The sequence below is a fragment of the Episyrphus balteatus genome, chromosome 3, assembly GCF_945859705.1.
Source record: "Episyrphus balteatus chromosome 3, idEpiBalt1.1, whole genome shotgun sequence".
NCBI classification, from domain to species: Eukaryota; Metazoa; Arthropoda; class Insecta; order Diptera; family Syrphidae; genus Episyrphus; species Episyrphus balteatus.
Window position 1 is genome coordinate 54,843,862 of NC_079136.1, and position 13,770 is coordinate 54,857,631.

General features: G+C 31.1%; 3 protein-coding genes across 3 annotated transcripts; all 3 read right to left on the reverse strand.

Moving 5' to 3' along the window:
• Positions 1-3,673: 3,673 nt before the first annotated feature.
• Positions 3,674-4,303, reverse strand: LOC129913541 (larval cuticle protein A2B-like). Its single transcript, XM_055992274.1, has 3 exons — positions 4,292-4,303; positions 3,924-4,231; positions 3,674-3,740 (listed from the first exon to the last, which is right to left on the reverse strand). The coding sequence occupies exons 1-3, from the start codon at positions 4,301-4,303 to the stop codon at positions 3,674-3,676; spliced, it is 387 nt and encodes a 128-aa protein (XP_055848249.1).
• Positions 4,304-7,125: 2,822 nt separating this feature from the next.
• LOC129915015 (larval cuticle protein A2B-like) lies at positions 7,126-7,818 on the reverse strand. Its single transcript, XM_055994470.1, has 2 exons — positions 7,807-7,818; positions 7,126-7,749 (listed from the first exon to the last, which is right to left on the reverse strand). Exons 1-2 carry the CDS (start codon positions 7,816-7,818, stop codon positions 7,156-7,158), a joined length of 606 nt encoding a protein of 201 aa, XP_055850445.1. The 3' UTR covers positions 7,126-7,155.
• A 2,593-nt stretch (positions 7,819-10,411) lies between these two features.
• LOC129913539 (larval cuticle protein A2B-like) lies at positions 10,412-11,547 on the reverse strand. Its single transcript, XM_055992271.1, has 2 exons — positions 11,115-11,547; positions 10,412-11,054 (listed from the first exon to the last, which is right to left on the reverse strand). The coding sequence occupies exons 1-2, from the start codon at positions 11,124-11,126 to the stop codon at positions 10,461-10,463; spliced, it is 606 nt and encodes a 201-aa protein (XP_055848246.1). The 5' UTR covers positions 11,127-11,547; the 3' UTR covers positions 10,412-10,460.
• Positions 11,548-13,770: the final 2,223 nt, after the last annotated feature.

Here is a 13,770-nt window from a genome sequence, read left to right on the forward strand (position 1 = left end):
TCAGTTTCAATAAATATTTTTTTTTAATGCAAAGATTTTTTATTTAAAATAAATATTTTTTTTTAATTTGTAATGGAATTTTTTACCTGGTTCATGATCAGAATTTTCTATTTTTCTGGCTTCCAGAAACCCGCAGTTCTTAATTGTAAAGTGATTAATTTGCTCGGGAATTGCTAATTTTATTGCTCGTGTTGGGTTAAAACATGCCCACGATATGGAAAGGAAAGTTTTCAAATAAATCTGACAAGAATCTTACCAATTTAATTCAACCAAATATACTGCCGACAAAAAATATCAATTACCATGATTTTTGTTTGTTACCAACTACAAGTGTTTAATTAGCTTCACAAATTAAACCTGATGGCAAGGTCGTTCAGAAAGTGACAGTTAAAGCTTATTATGTTCATGTTTACTAAAAAAAAAATCATTCATGTATTGTCTGGAGTTTCCCTGTCGTAACATTGCCCATTAATTATATTTATTCACTCTTAAAAGTGCTTGCTATGGTATGTGACCTTAAGAAATATTTGGCCCAGACAAAGTGCAGACCATAAGTTCAATTGGTGGCGCGTTCGTTGGTCGGCACACCTCTTTGAATTTAAATATAATAAATTGAATTGTTACCTGTTGTAGTTGAACTTCTTGGAATTTTTGTCTAAGACAATACGCAAACCTAATGATACCATTAAGCGGATTTAATTAGCAAGATAAAAGCTCTAGAAAACCACAAAATTTTACACTATTTATCCGGATAAGTCGATAAAGTAGTATTTAAATTTGATCAAATTTGTTTGGTGGTCATAATTTAATGAGAAAACCCAGAAAACCTACACCCAGATTAATTATGTAATCAATTCTGATTCTTTTATGCGGACACGGGTTTATAGACATCTGGCTAATCCGGAAACAAGATGTGATTCAGTGTACATTTTGAGTGAATGGACAAATGGTTAATTAATAGGAGGTGTGACTTGACTGAATGAGTTAACAGAATTTACCGTTAGTTAATCTATAGATACAAACTAGTTTTTAGTATTCAAAACAGAACTTTTGGTTGTGAAAGTTTTACGGAATTAAATCGGGTATGATCGTATGATTTTGAAGAGATTGGGGCGTATTCTTAGTAGTTTTTAGACCTCAGTTTATCTTAGACTTGGGTTTATCCAATGTAACTTGAATAGGATAAACTCCAGTCTTTCTTAGAAGCACTTAGACAGTGTCTACGAATATGGCCCATAATGTTTATTGTATGAGGATTGAATCTATAATAACGCGGTAGTTTTTTTTTTTTAAGTTTTGAGAATGTTTTATTTTACAAATGAGGCGTTCAAAATAATAGTCGGTCAAGTCTAATTCTGTAACTAGGATATTTTAAGGCATTATAAATTAAATTTTTGTATTATTTCTTAAATAAAATGATAAATAAAAATTCAGAGCACGTAAAGCTATTGCTTTGTTAAACATTTTTCTTTTATCAAAAATTGCTATATTTTCCACATGACCAAAATGAAAAAGATTGTTTTTTTTTTAATCTCTCTTATGATTTAGGTTAAGACTCCACATAAAAAAGATTTTAAAAATTCAATAAAAATAAAAAAAAAAATTCAAATCTTACCAATGTTAGTACATGGGTTCTTTAGAGTACCTTGTGTGTTTTAGATTCATTCAAAAAATGTATACAAAATTCAATTTTTAAAATTTTTTTGTTAGGAGTGTAAAAGTGAAGTAAAAATAAAATTAAATGCACGACTGGGGTCGCACGTACTTGCTCTTATGTTATGGTAAAAGTTACTCTAATGTTAAAGCTTTTTATTGAACAAAATTATAATTTCCCAATAGGGAAAATTTGGTATTTTTAAGAAATTTCATAATTAGTAAAAAATAAAACAATAAAATCTAATATTATAATTGACTATACACCGTTTTAAACGATCTTTTACATAAAACCAAGCATGCTACCTATTTGATTTCTTGTATAAAGAAGAATTTTCAGAGAAAAAAAAATTTGAAAATCCTTAGAGCCGTTTTTTTTATATGCCATTTTAAAGAAATAATTAATTTACACATAAAAATGAAGTTTCGAAATTTTTCACCAAGTCGTTTTCGAAAAATTTATTTTTCAAATATAAATTTTGAAATATTTTTTAAAAATCCAAAAATGTCTTTTTTGAAAATTTTCTGAAATTTAAATATTACCTACCTTTGCCTCAACGTTTTTTAATAAAAAATTCCGTTCAAATCGGGTCAATCTTGTACGAGATATTTAGAGACCAAGAAAACCGTTGAGTGGCAGGTACCGTCAATAGCGTTACAAAAAATATTTTTTTTATTCCAAAAGTTGGGAATCACCCAAAACTGCTAACTACCAAGTTTGAAGAAAATCACTTCTCTCGTTTAGGTTGTAGCTCGAGGTATAGATATACAGGCAGACAGAATTACCGGACCCACTTTTTTGGCAGTCTCCATCATCGTTATGTCATGTAAAATTTGTATCCCGAGTCGCAAGTAAAAAATCTATGATGTCACGTTTTTGAGATAAAAGATTTGGAACATGAGTTTTTATTTTCGAAACGTGACAACATATTTTTGTAATTCAGATTTGAATTAAAAATACTAAAATCTTTTTGGTTCACCCAAAAAACATATTTTCATTTTAACTTGACAGGGTAATTTTTTATCATCATGTTTTTTTTTTTAATAAATTCTTTAAAACAAATCGTTGGCAACGATATAACCCCAAAATAGTCAATTTGTGTATCAAAAGTGAAAGGAGTAATGTCCAAATTGTGCTAATTTAAATAAAAATCCATGAAGTAGTATATTAAGAGGTCTTAGAGTGTGTTTTACTAATTTTCCACTTTTTGGAATTTGTTTTCAATTTTGTGTATTTCTTTTTTTTTCATTGAATATGAACAAATGAACATAATGGTGTTCTTTATTTAAGAATCAAGCTCCTTAGTGGAAAAACTATTTCTAAATAACAAAAAACTCCCCTAATTTTATTTTGATACTAGATGGCGCCCCAAGAAGATTAAAGTTTTTTCTCATTTGAAATAGGTATACGAGTAGATACCTATTCTGGCTTATGTTTGATGAGGTTCTTTTCTACATTAAATACCGTTTTCAAAAAGGTATAAACCATTTTTCTGTGCGCAGGTTAAGTCAGGAAATGCACCTTTTTTGGGTTTACTAGAAGCATGTTTTATTAAAAAAAAACATATAAAATAGCATGAGAAATAAAATGAAACCAAAAACAAACATGAATGTCCTGACTAAACCCCTGGTCCTAGAAAAATGGTTTATACCCTTTTGAAAACGGTGTTTAATTAAGACAAGTTTTTTCTTTGAGTATATTTATTAAACATTTTTTCAGCAGTGACCAGTGTTGCCAGAACATTTTAGAGCCAAGGAGTCGATTTTCAAAATCTTGAATCCAAAAGGAGCTGCTTTAAAAAAATTGGTCCAATTTTTTTTTTTTGGTATGAGATTTTTGTTTTTTTTTTTTCTGATAACTTTTGCTTATAAGACTTCAAGTAAAATGTAGACACGTGTTCTGCTGAGCAAATTCTATCTACCCAAATTGAAATAAATAGCTATTTTTGCTTAAAACCTTTTTTTATTTACATCACAGATTAAATCAAACAATATTGTTAGTAGAACTCTTTACGATTTTTTAGTGGTGGTAAGCATAAGCTGGAGCTGCGTATGAAACTGGGCTTGATTTCACTAAAGTTTGAGCTGGAACATGGGAGTAAGCAACTGGAGCAGCAGCATAAGGCTGGGCATATGCTGGAGCAGAATAACTAACATGAGCTGACTTCACGATAGCTGGAGTAGCAGCATAAGCCAAAGGAGCTGATTTGATGACAGCTGGTGCAGCATAAGCAACTGGAGCAGAGTGAACGGCCTTCACAACATGTCCGAGTGGTTCACGGTGGACAACAGCGTTGAATCCATGTACGTCATCAGCGGAATAGTGGACAGTCCTCTTGTAACCATCAGCATCAATAAGAGAGTATTCTCCCTTGACAACATCTCCATCACGGGTTTCAATTTGGTTCTTGACATCTCCGGTATGAGCATCATTAACTCCATAAGAGAATTGGTATTGTGGGTGGTGGTCATAAGAGTCCTCGGATTTGATCAATACAGGTTGGGCGGCATGGTATCCCTGGTGAGCAGGAATAAGTCCAGCACTGGCAACAGCAACGAATGCAATAGCAATAACAAACTGAAAAAGTCAAAAAAATTAGTAAATAATTGCTTAGACGTGTATCCATTTGATTCCTACTTTGAATGCCATTTTGATATATTTTCCGTTGAATGGATAAGTTGTGAATGATACCAAAATGAGATCAAACACAGCTTTTATAACAAAACAAATTGAGTTATCAAGCTAATTAATCTGCTGAGTAAGTCAGTTAAAGTGAAAAGAAGTGAAATGCTGTTGGTACTTGAGTGAAGGATTTTTATTATTTTGCTTTGACAGCAGCAATTTCAAGGTCAATAGAAAATCATATGTGAGGTTTATGATCTAAGGTTATTTGGGTGTTACCAATACACCTCGTAACTTTTACGTTTCCCTACGAATTACAGTTCAACCGATGGGAATATGCACATGTTAATAAATACACTGGTAAAATGCATGCAAACATATTATTGGACGGTTTGTTTGTGTGAAATAAATTTAATGGGGTAACTGTGTAGTCCACTTAGAATAGATTTGTCCGAGAAAAAAATTATATACCTACAGACTTAATTAAGATAATATTATTGATAAAGTTCGAAAGAGTACCATTCGTCGAACTTGTGAGAGTGTTACAAATTAGATGGCTAAAATACTACAAAATTTTCATTTTGGGAGTATTCCACTGGTTTTTAATTGAACTGAAAACCATTTACTTTTGATAACATTAGCTGTGTTTTATTTTCCTCGTGATCCACATCAGATCATACTTTTTATTAGCTTTACTACAAAAGCAAGTTTTTTTTGTTGTTATTGTTTCGCAAATAAATACAATGATCACAATTAAGATTTAATTGTGTTAAATTTATCATTTTAGTTTATCATAAAACTGAAATAGGGCTTGATCTGGATCTCTAGGAAAATAAAACACAAGAAAGCCAACTAGTAGGTACACTTAAGTCATATTTTTACTTAAAAGTCTAAGCACTTGTTTTTGGCTAAGTCCACAAAAGTTAGTGATTAAATATTCAGTAAAATTTCCCCAACCTGACTTACTCGTCCACCTATGTAAACTTCGTTTCAAAAAATTACGTTGACTAAATGTGTAACCTGTAATATTTCCTGAATATGTACAGTATCAGATTTTCTTTCAATTAATTTAATTTGGAATTTATTTTCTAAAAAAAAAAAAAAAAAAAAACAATAACTTCAGTGTAGTAAGTGTAAGAATTATTATATTTAATATGTGCTAAGACCAAAAGACTAATTATTCTAAACAATATTGACCACCCTGTTCTCTTGATTTACTTTCCTATAATTTAAAGAATAACCGATCAAACCTATGTATGTCTATGTACCTACGTACGCATTGATTTTATATTTTGTCATTATCATATTTCTCTCTTTACTTACTGTACAATCGAATGACTTATTTAAACGTTACCTACTAAATTTTATGTACTTTCTCTTAATCGTCAAAATATTAACTGTTAGTTTTAAGTTATGAGAAATATGTTATTTTATCAAAATCACTTGTAATAAAGTTCTCGTTAAGACAAGACGTGTCTTTGTTTTTTTTATGATTTTAATGATTTATACATATTTTCGCATGTAATAAGTAGTTTTACATTAAATTTTAATTTATTTGCTTGTTTGCTTGCTTGTAGTTTGATATCCTAAAATAAATGCATTATATAAGAAAGAAAGTCAAATATTATGAAACCATATAAAAAAGAAACAAAAAATCAGATTTACTCGCAGAGTTTTGACAAGAATATATCCAATTTAAAAGCACTATTCACATGAGCACGACAAACGAATGAATGAAAAAAAGTGATATGAGACACGTTTCAAGCCCTATTTCCTCACAAATGCTTAACAAATCAATAGAAATATATTTAATTTTATGATATATTCGTTCACTTTTTAATCGTAAATGTTAATAAATTTTGAGAAAACATAAATTTATTCGTCGTGAAAAGAATTCTAGTTGAAAAGAACTGTCAGACTAAATTCGCGGTCCACACCATCCACATATACCCAACGAACAAAATGTTAGCGCGTTTCTTAAATTAAAAAATCATTCTTGCTTTGGTTCTTTTGGTGAAAGGTGTCAAATTCTATGCGAAAGAAATGTCAAAATCAACGAATTTTCGTTCATGCCTTGGACGTTGGTCGTGCTCATGTTTTCTAACATTTTTCACAAAAAAATGGTACCTATACCGTTTTAAATAAAATAATATTCAAAAAATAAAAGCGAAATATCGATAAAATTCATTCACCAGTTTTCAAAAAGTTGCTTTTCAATAAAAAAAAATTAAATTATTTTTAAAATCCAAAAATGTGTGTTTTTTTTAATTTTTCTTAAATTTTTTATAAAAGCATTCACTTAAAGTTTATAAGTATATAGATTAAGATTGAAATCGGCTAGGTCATATTTACGAGAAATTAAAAAAAAAAAAAAATAAACATTCTTTGGCAGGTACCTATCTACCGTTAAAAACAGTACAAAAAAATATTTTTTGATTTCATAAATTGGCTCTTAAGCCGTTTTTGAAAAAATTTAACTTTTCTATTTCCATTAGATGACAGGTATACCGTTGGTAGGGGGCCTGAAAAAATATTTCAATATTTCCTCTACGGAATATTTCAAAACCGTTTATTACCAAGTGTGAATCGTTCTGGTAGTCTAGGCTGTAGCTCGAGGTACATAAAGACTTACAGACAGATAGATAGAATTTCTAGATCCACCTCTTATGCATTCTTCATCATCGTAATGTCATTTCTAATTGTTATCTCGAGTTCAACTTTTTTAGAATCCTTTTGTCCTATATGGTTCCTATATCGCAAGGAATAAAAACAAGATAAAAAATAGCTAGGTATATTTTTTTAAATAAATATTTTTATTTTTGTTTCATTCACAGCATCATTCAAATAATATACGCATTCGATATTCCAACACTCCACTCTTAGTGATGGTAAGCATAAGCTGGAGCGGAATATGAGACTGGGCTTGATTTCACTAAAGTCTGGGTGGTGTAGGCAGATGGGGCATGAGAGTATGCGACTGATGGAGCATGCGAGTAAGCAACTGGAGTAGCAGCATAAGTCTGGGTATATGCTGGAGCCGAATAACCAACATGAGCTGACTTCACGATAGCTGGAGCAGCAGCATAAGCCAAAGGAGCTGATTTGATGACAGCAGGTGCAGCATAAGCAACTGGAGCAGAGTGAACGGCCTTTACAACATGTCCGAGTGGTTCACGGTGGACAACAGCGTTGAATCCATGTACGTCATCAGCGGTGTAGTGGACAGTCCTCTTGTAACCATCAGCATCAATTAGGGAGTATTCTCCTTTGACAACATCTCCATCACGGGTCTCGATTTGGTTCTTGACATCTCCGGTGTGAGCATCATTAACTCCATAAGAGAATTGGTATTGTGGATGAGGATCGTAAGTATCCTCAGATTTGATCAACACTGGGTGACCAGCATGATATCCTTGATGAGCAGGAATAAGTCCAGCGCTAGCAACAGCAACGAATGCAAGAACAACAATGAACTGAAAACAATAAATAATTAGAAAAATGGCTTAGCAATGTTTAGTCCAAATTCTTACTTTGAATGCCATTTTTAAAATAATTGAGATAATTTTCTTTCAACGGGGAAGTTGTGAATGATATCCAAACAAAATTAATCAAAGCTTTTATAGCAAATGAACTACTTGTGGGAAATAAACTAGATTGTTCAATGAATCAAATTATGACTAAGCTGCTGTTTGAAAGAAATCAAACGGATTTGATATCTACTTGAGTGAAGGGTTAGATATTTTATAGAAATACCAGTAGGTACAATAAAGAAAACAATTTATAACTAAATTTGGGTAATCGGTGTTAATGAGCCGAAAAATAGATTTAAGTTTTGCTTTGAGTGCGTTATAATTAGTTTTGATCTGTTGCACTGATAGTGTAAAATTGTTCAACAAATCTATTAAATATAGGTACCTATCTATTGAATGAAAATATATAAAATTTTATATACATCTTGCACTATTTAATATTATACCTTTGTTGTTATCTTTCATGGTTGTTAGTATTTCGAAAATTGTTGAAATTATTGACTTTGAAAGTAGCATAGCACCATGTAAAAAGATTTAGTGTGAAAAGGTAATTTTCAAATCAATTTGCATTTTGAGCCGTTATGAAGTTCTTTGAATTACCACAATTAACACGATGTTATTCCTTACCAATTGTCCTTTATACAGGGTGATTCAGGAATAATGTGCCAAAAAGCTAGAGCGTGTACGTTGGGTAGAGACAAGAAAAAAATCATATGGGAGGGGGGGTCTATTCACTCTCATTTAACGGGGAGGGACAATTTAAAAAAAAATTGACTTAATTTGGAAACAAAATTATTAAAAATCAACGGCTATACTACTACACCGAAAAAAAACCAATATCAATTTAACATATTTTTTAAATATCAGAAAAAGATGCTCTATTAAATGCGTTTTATGATAATTAACCCTTTCGAACCCAAGCTATGAAAATCAACATTAAAAAATGTTTTTTTTTCAGTATTATCGTGTCAAAAACATCACAACTAAGAAACATGAATAACAAAGAGTTATTTTCCAAAATAATAAATAGCAAATCTAATGTGTTAATCTCTTGTTACATGTAAGTAACATGCAAAAAAAAATGTGAATTTCAGTCCCTTTTTTGATTAAAAAAAAAAAATTAAAGGTAACTAGGCATTATTATCTTTTAATTAGACCATCGAAACCTCTAAATTTATTTAATGAATTATTTTTTACGAATTTTTAAAAATATGTTACATGAGAGTAACGCTGGGTCCGAAAGGGTATTTAAATATCACAATTTTGAAATTTTTTTGATATTTTACTAACATCATATCAATCATTATCATATCAATTTCTTATTCCAAATTATTCAAAAATATTAAATAAAAAAATAAAATGTATGATTTACTAAGATATTTGATCGGCAACAAGATTTTACTGCACATAGTTTGGGAGAAAATAACAAAACAATTATTTCACCTATAATAGAAAAAATTATATCACCACTATTTCATAAAGAATTATTCACTTTCAGTAAGGTTTTGAAAAAAAAAAAAAGAAAATACTTAAAATTATTAAAATAATAAAAAAGAAAAAGAAAGAAATATCAATATAATAAGCTGAAACGTAAAATCTAGTCAACATAGATATTTTAATTGTCAAAGTGAAATTTTCACTATCCACCTAAAATTAAAAAATGTCAAAATGATATGATAGTCAAATATCAAAATTGATATTTTTATTGTTGGACGACTTTTGTCACTCAAAAATGTTAATTTGATAGCTGTTATTAGGTACCAATTTTTTTTCTGTGTACTCTAAGAAGAAAATGGGTCTGCTTCCCCTACACCTGTATTTCACACAAAGAAATATAAGGCACTTTACTTTGCTTTACTTTATTGCTATCTTCCTTAAAAAATAAGATTTCAAATAAAAATAAATGCGGAATCCGTTGAATTCTGGTTAAAATCAAAGTGAACTTCATTACATTTTTAAAACAAACTTTTTTCCGTTTCCGCATCATAGAGGCTTTGCTTAGATTCAAGGATTTTACTACAAGAATTAATCTGCTTAATTCAACACAGAATCAATTTGAATAAAGCATGTCTTCTTTATCCGAACGAAATTCAGGATAGCAAAAATGAGAAAAAGTAAACTATTTCCAAGTGGTTAAAAAATTTTTAGGTTTTAGATTTTGCCGATAAGTACCTACGTTATAAAATTAAGGTGGACCGTAAGCAGTGACAGAAAATTAAGAGAGTTGTTTATCTTCTAAGAAAAAATTGTTCTCATGATTTGACACTAATTACCTACTTATATTGATACTAATCACTAATTTCATCTTTTACCTTAACGGTATGAACAATGCACTTTACCACGCCCAAATCGTGTCAGAATATGCAGACGGTAAAACCTGTGCTCTTTGTAGTTTTTTTTATTTCCAAAACATAATTTTCTCTAGCGCGATGAGTAACAGAATTTGATTTAATTTAAAATCATTCAAACACCATTTTTTATGGTATTCTGCAGGAGAACTTATCCCATAGCCTAATATAAAATTGAAAACACTTGTACAAAATGGTATTACATACATTAAGAACTCGTAATTTAAAAATAAATAATAGTTTATATTTATCTACAAACTTAATTTTTCAAACAATCAATGGCAATCAAACATTTATAACAACTTCTTAATGATGGTAAGCGTAAGCTGGAGCAGCATAGGAGACTGGGCTTGATTTGACCAAAGTCTGAGTTGCATAGGCAGCTGGGGCATGAGCGTAGGCAACTGGACCATGTGAGTAAGCAACTGGAGCAGCAGCATAAGTCTGAGTGTATGCTGTGGGAGCAGCATAACCGACATGAGCTGACTTTACGATAGCTGGAGCAGCAGCATAAGCCAAAGGAGCTGACTTGATAACAGCTGGTGCAGCATAAGCAACTGGAGCAGCATGAACAGCCTTGACAACATGTCCAAGAGGTTCACGGTGGACTACAGCGTTGAATCCATGAACATCATCAGCGGTGTATTGGACAGTCCTCTTGTGGCCATCAGCATCGATGAGGGAGTATTCTCCTTGGACAACACCTCCATCACGGGTCTCGCTTTGGCTCTTAACATCTCCGGTGTGAGCATCGTTGACAGAGTAAGAGAATTGATATTGTGGATGAGGATCGTGGTGGTCTTCTGACTTGATCAGGACTGGATGGGCAGCATGGTATTCTTGGTGAACAGGGATAAGTCCAGCACCGGCAACAGCAACGAATGCAAGTGCAACAATGAACTGAAAAAAAGTAAAACAAATAAGAAATATTGCTCAGGTGAATATCCTTTTAATCCTCACTTTGAATGCCATTTTTGAGTTGATTGAGGTATTTTCCGTTGAATGGAAAAGTTGTGAATGATACCAAAATAAGTCCAATCAAACCTTTTATACCAAAGAAATGCATCAATTGAATTAAGTAAACTGGATTTCAATTTTACTTGTCAGTGCGAATGAAATGGATACAATTATGAGTGAATGACTAATCTGATGAAAAGAAACCCAAACGAATCATGTGTACGCAAAGTGAAAGAGATATTACTACTTTACCGGTAGAAATTCAAGTTCAATGTGATACTGACGGATATTTGGGGGTTCGCCATCTCAAGGTCAGATAACGTGTCAATTGTAATTATTAAGAGTAATGAGACATATCTGCTCTAGATATTTTTTTATTTTCTATAAAAATTGTTTTATGAATTTCTTTTGTTCTTTTGTTACTTTATGAGATTAAGGTCCAATTTATTCACTCTCCATTATTTTTAAAGGCTCCATTAAAAATTATAAAACTGTCAAATCGCATACAAATTTTAAAATTTCCCTTTTTTAATGGTGACTTTAAATTTAATGGAGTGTGAATAAATTGGACCTAAATTTATATTAGGGTAAAGTCGGGGGATATGGCACCCATTTTCGTTTTTCGTTATGACTTGAGAAATAAAGAAGATATCTATTTCAAACAAAAGCGGATTTATTTTAAAACTATTTCTTAAATACAAAATAGGTACATAAGTGTAATTCAAATATAATTTCTTGTTATTTTTTGCAAAAATAAAAAACATTAAAAAAAACATGATTGAAAAAATGGAGGGTGATATGGCACCTCATCGAGGGTGATATGGCACCCTATTTCTTTTTGTGACACTTGTTGGATGTGTTGTTGAAAGACGTACACGAATCATGAGACCAAAAGTGACATTATGATTACGCCTTATTTCAGCACTTTTCAGCCAATCTGAAAGCTATTTGGCAAACTTTAAGGTTTTGGTCATTTAAGAAGCCTTTTTAATGTAGTGAAGTGTGAAGGGAATCGCAAAATGCTTAAGTCCGGCTTTTTTTGACATTCAGCAGCTCCAACAGCTGCAGTGATCTGGGTTTTAGTCCACTTGGCCTGGTTTGCTGAAGTTTTTTGTAAATACAATTGTCAGTTGAAAAATTAATAGGTTCAAAAGTAGATGCGGGGGAAATGGCACCGGTGCCATATATCCCGATGTTTTTGGGTGCCATATCCCCCATTTGACTACACTTCTGTTTTTTTCAAATGACACGAATAATCACGTTTGCTTAGTTATGGCAATGAGAAAACACAAGAATATAACCGTTACCGTTCTTTTTGTGTTAAAATGAACCCTCGGCGTCAAATACTATTGGAACCACACGTACAACAATTTTACACAAAAAAACTTTTCGCTCAAATTGAACTCACTTTTTTGTTTGTCCATTTTTTAAATTTTAGTGGCAATGGTTACTGCGGATCCAAATGCATCCACTGAAAGCTTACGTCAGACTGAATTCTTTTTTGCTCTTTTTGCTTTGAAAAGAAGTCACTAAGTGGGAGATATTGAAAGGGTGCCATATCACCCGTGGTGCCATATCACCCGACTTTACCCTATTTAACGTTGTCGTATGTCTTGTTCACAAATTTTCACGAATAAGCAATAATCTTTCGTTCAATATTGGTTTGGAACATCTCAAACGAACCGAAGACCTATACGCCGTTTATTAAAAAATATTATGCATGACAGGGATAACAATTTTTAGTTCAATTGGTAAAAGTAGCTTAGAATGATAAAGTTTTTAATAGCATACATAAAAGAATAGGTATTTATTATAAGAAATTAAAAAAAAAAAAAAAAAACGTATGAAAAGTTCTTTTGAAAATTACAAAATTTGATTACAATTAATTACTTGTATAGTAAAAAATTTTTAGATATTACTTTGAAAATTGTTAGAGCCGACAAACATATATATGAAAATTTTCAAAAACGCTCAAAAAAAAAGTATGCGCCTTTCTGCTGCAATTATAATTAATGCAGAAAGGCATACTTGTTTTTTTAGTCCACATAGTTAAAGAAAATTTAAAGGAAATTCATCAAAATGAAAAAATTGATAAAAAAAAAAAACAATTTTTTTACATTTTCCTCGTTAAGGTGAGAAAAATCTCTATGTAACAGTTATCAAAACAATTTCCAGAATTTGGAAAATTGTAGGCAAAACAAAATTGAACAGATTTAAAAAATTCAAAAATTTCACAACAATCCGTTACAAATCGGTAACAATCTGGAACAACTTACAGCAATTTCCTGAAACAAGAGTTTTCAAATCTCCTGTAGTGGAATATGTGAAGTTGGCACTCCAAAATGCTAATTTTTTTTCAAACCTGCCTAGTTCGATTGCCCAGGATAGCCCAAGATTTTTTTTCGCTAGCCCACCATAAGTTCTAAAATTATAACGGAATTATTTTTTATTACGTCAAAAATCACAAAAAAAAATTGTTTTCTTATTCAGTGTAAAAATTGTTGGTTTTGAACTTTGGTTCGTTTGCCCAGGGTAGCCCAACTTTTTTTTTCTTTATTCCACTATTTTGCTTTTCCAACAAAATGCTTTTTCATATGAGAAACCGAAAAAATTGTGATTTTTTTTTCATTTGAAAAAAATCGTTAATTTACACCATGGT

Coding starts and splice junctions, on each gene's coding strand:
- LOC129913541 (XM_055992274.1), bottom strand. Junction 3,741..3,923: donor GTTGTCCACCGTGAACCACT/CGGACATGTTGT, acceptor CTCCCATGTTCC/AGCTCAAACTTTAGTGAAAT.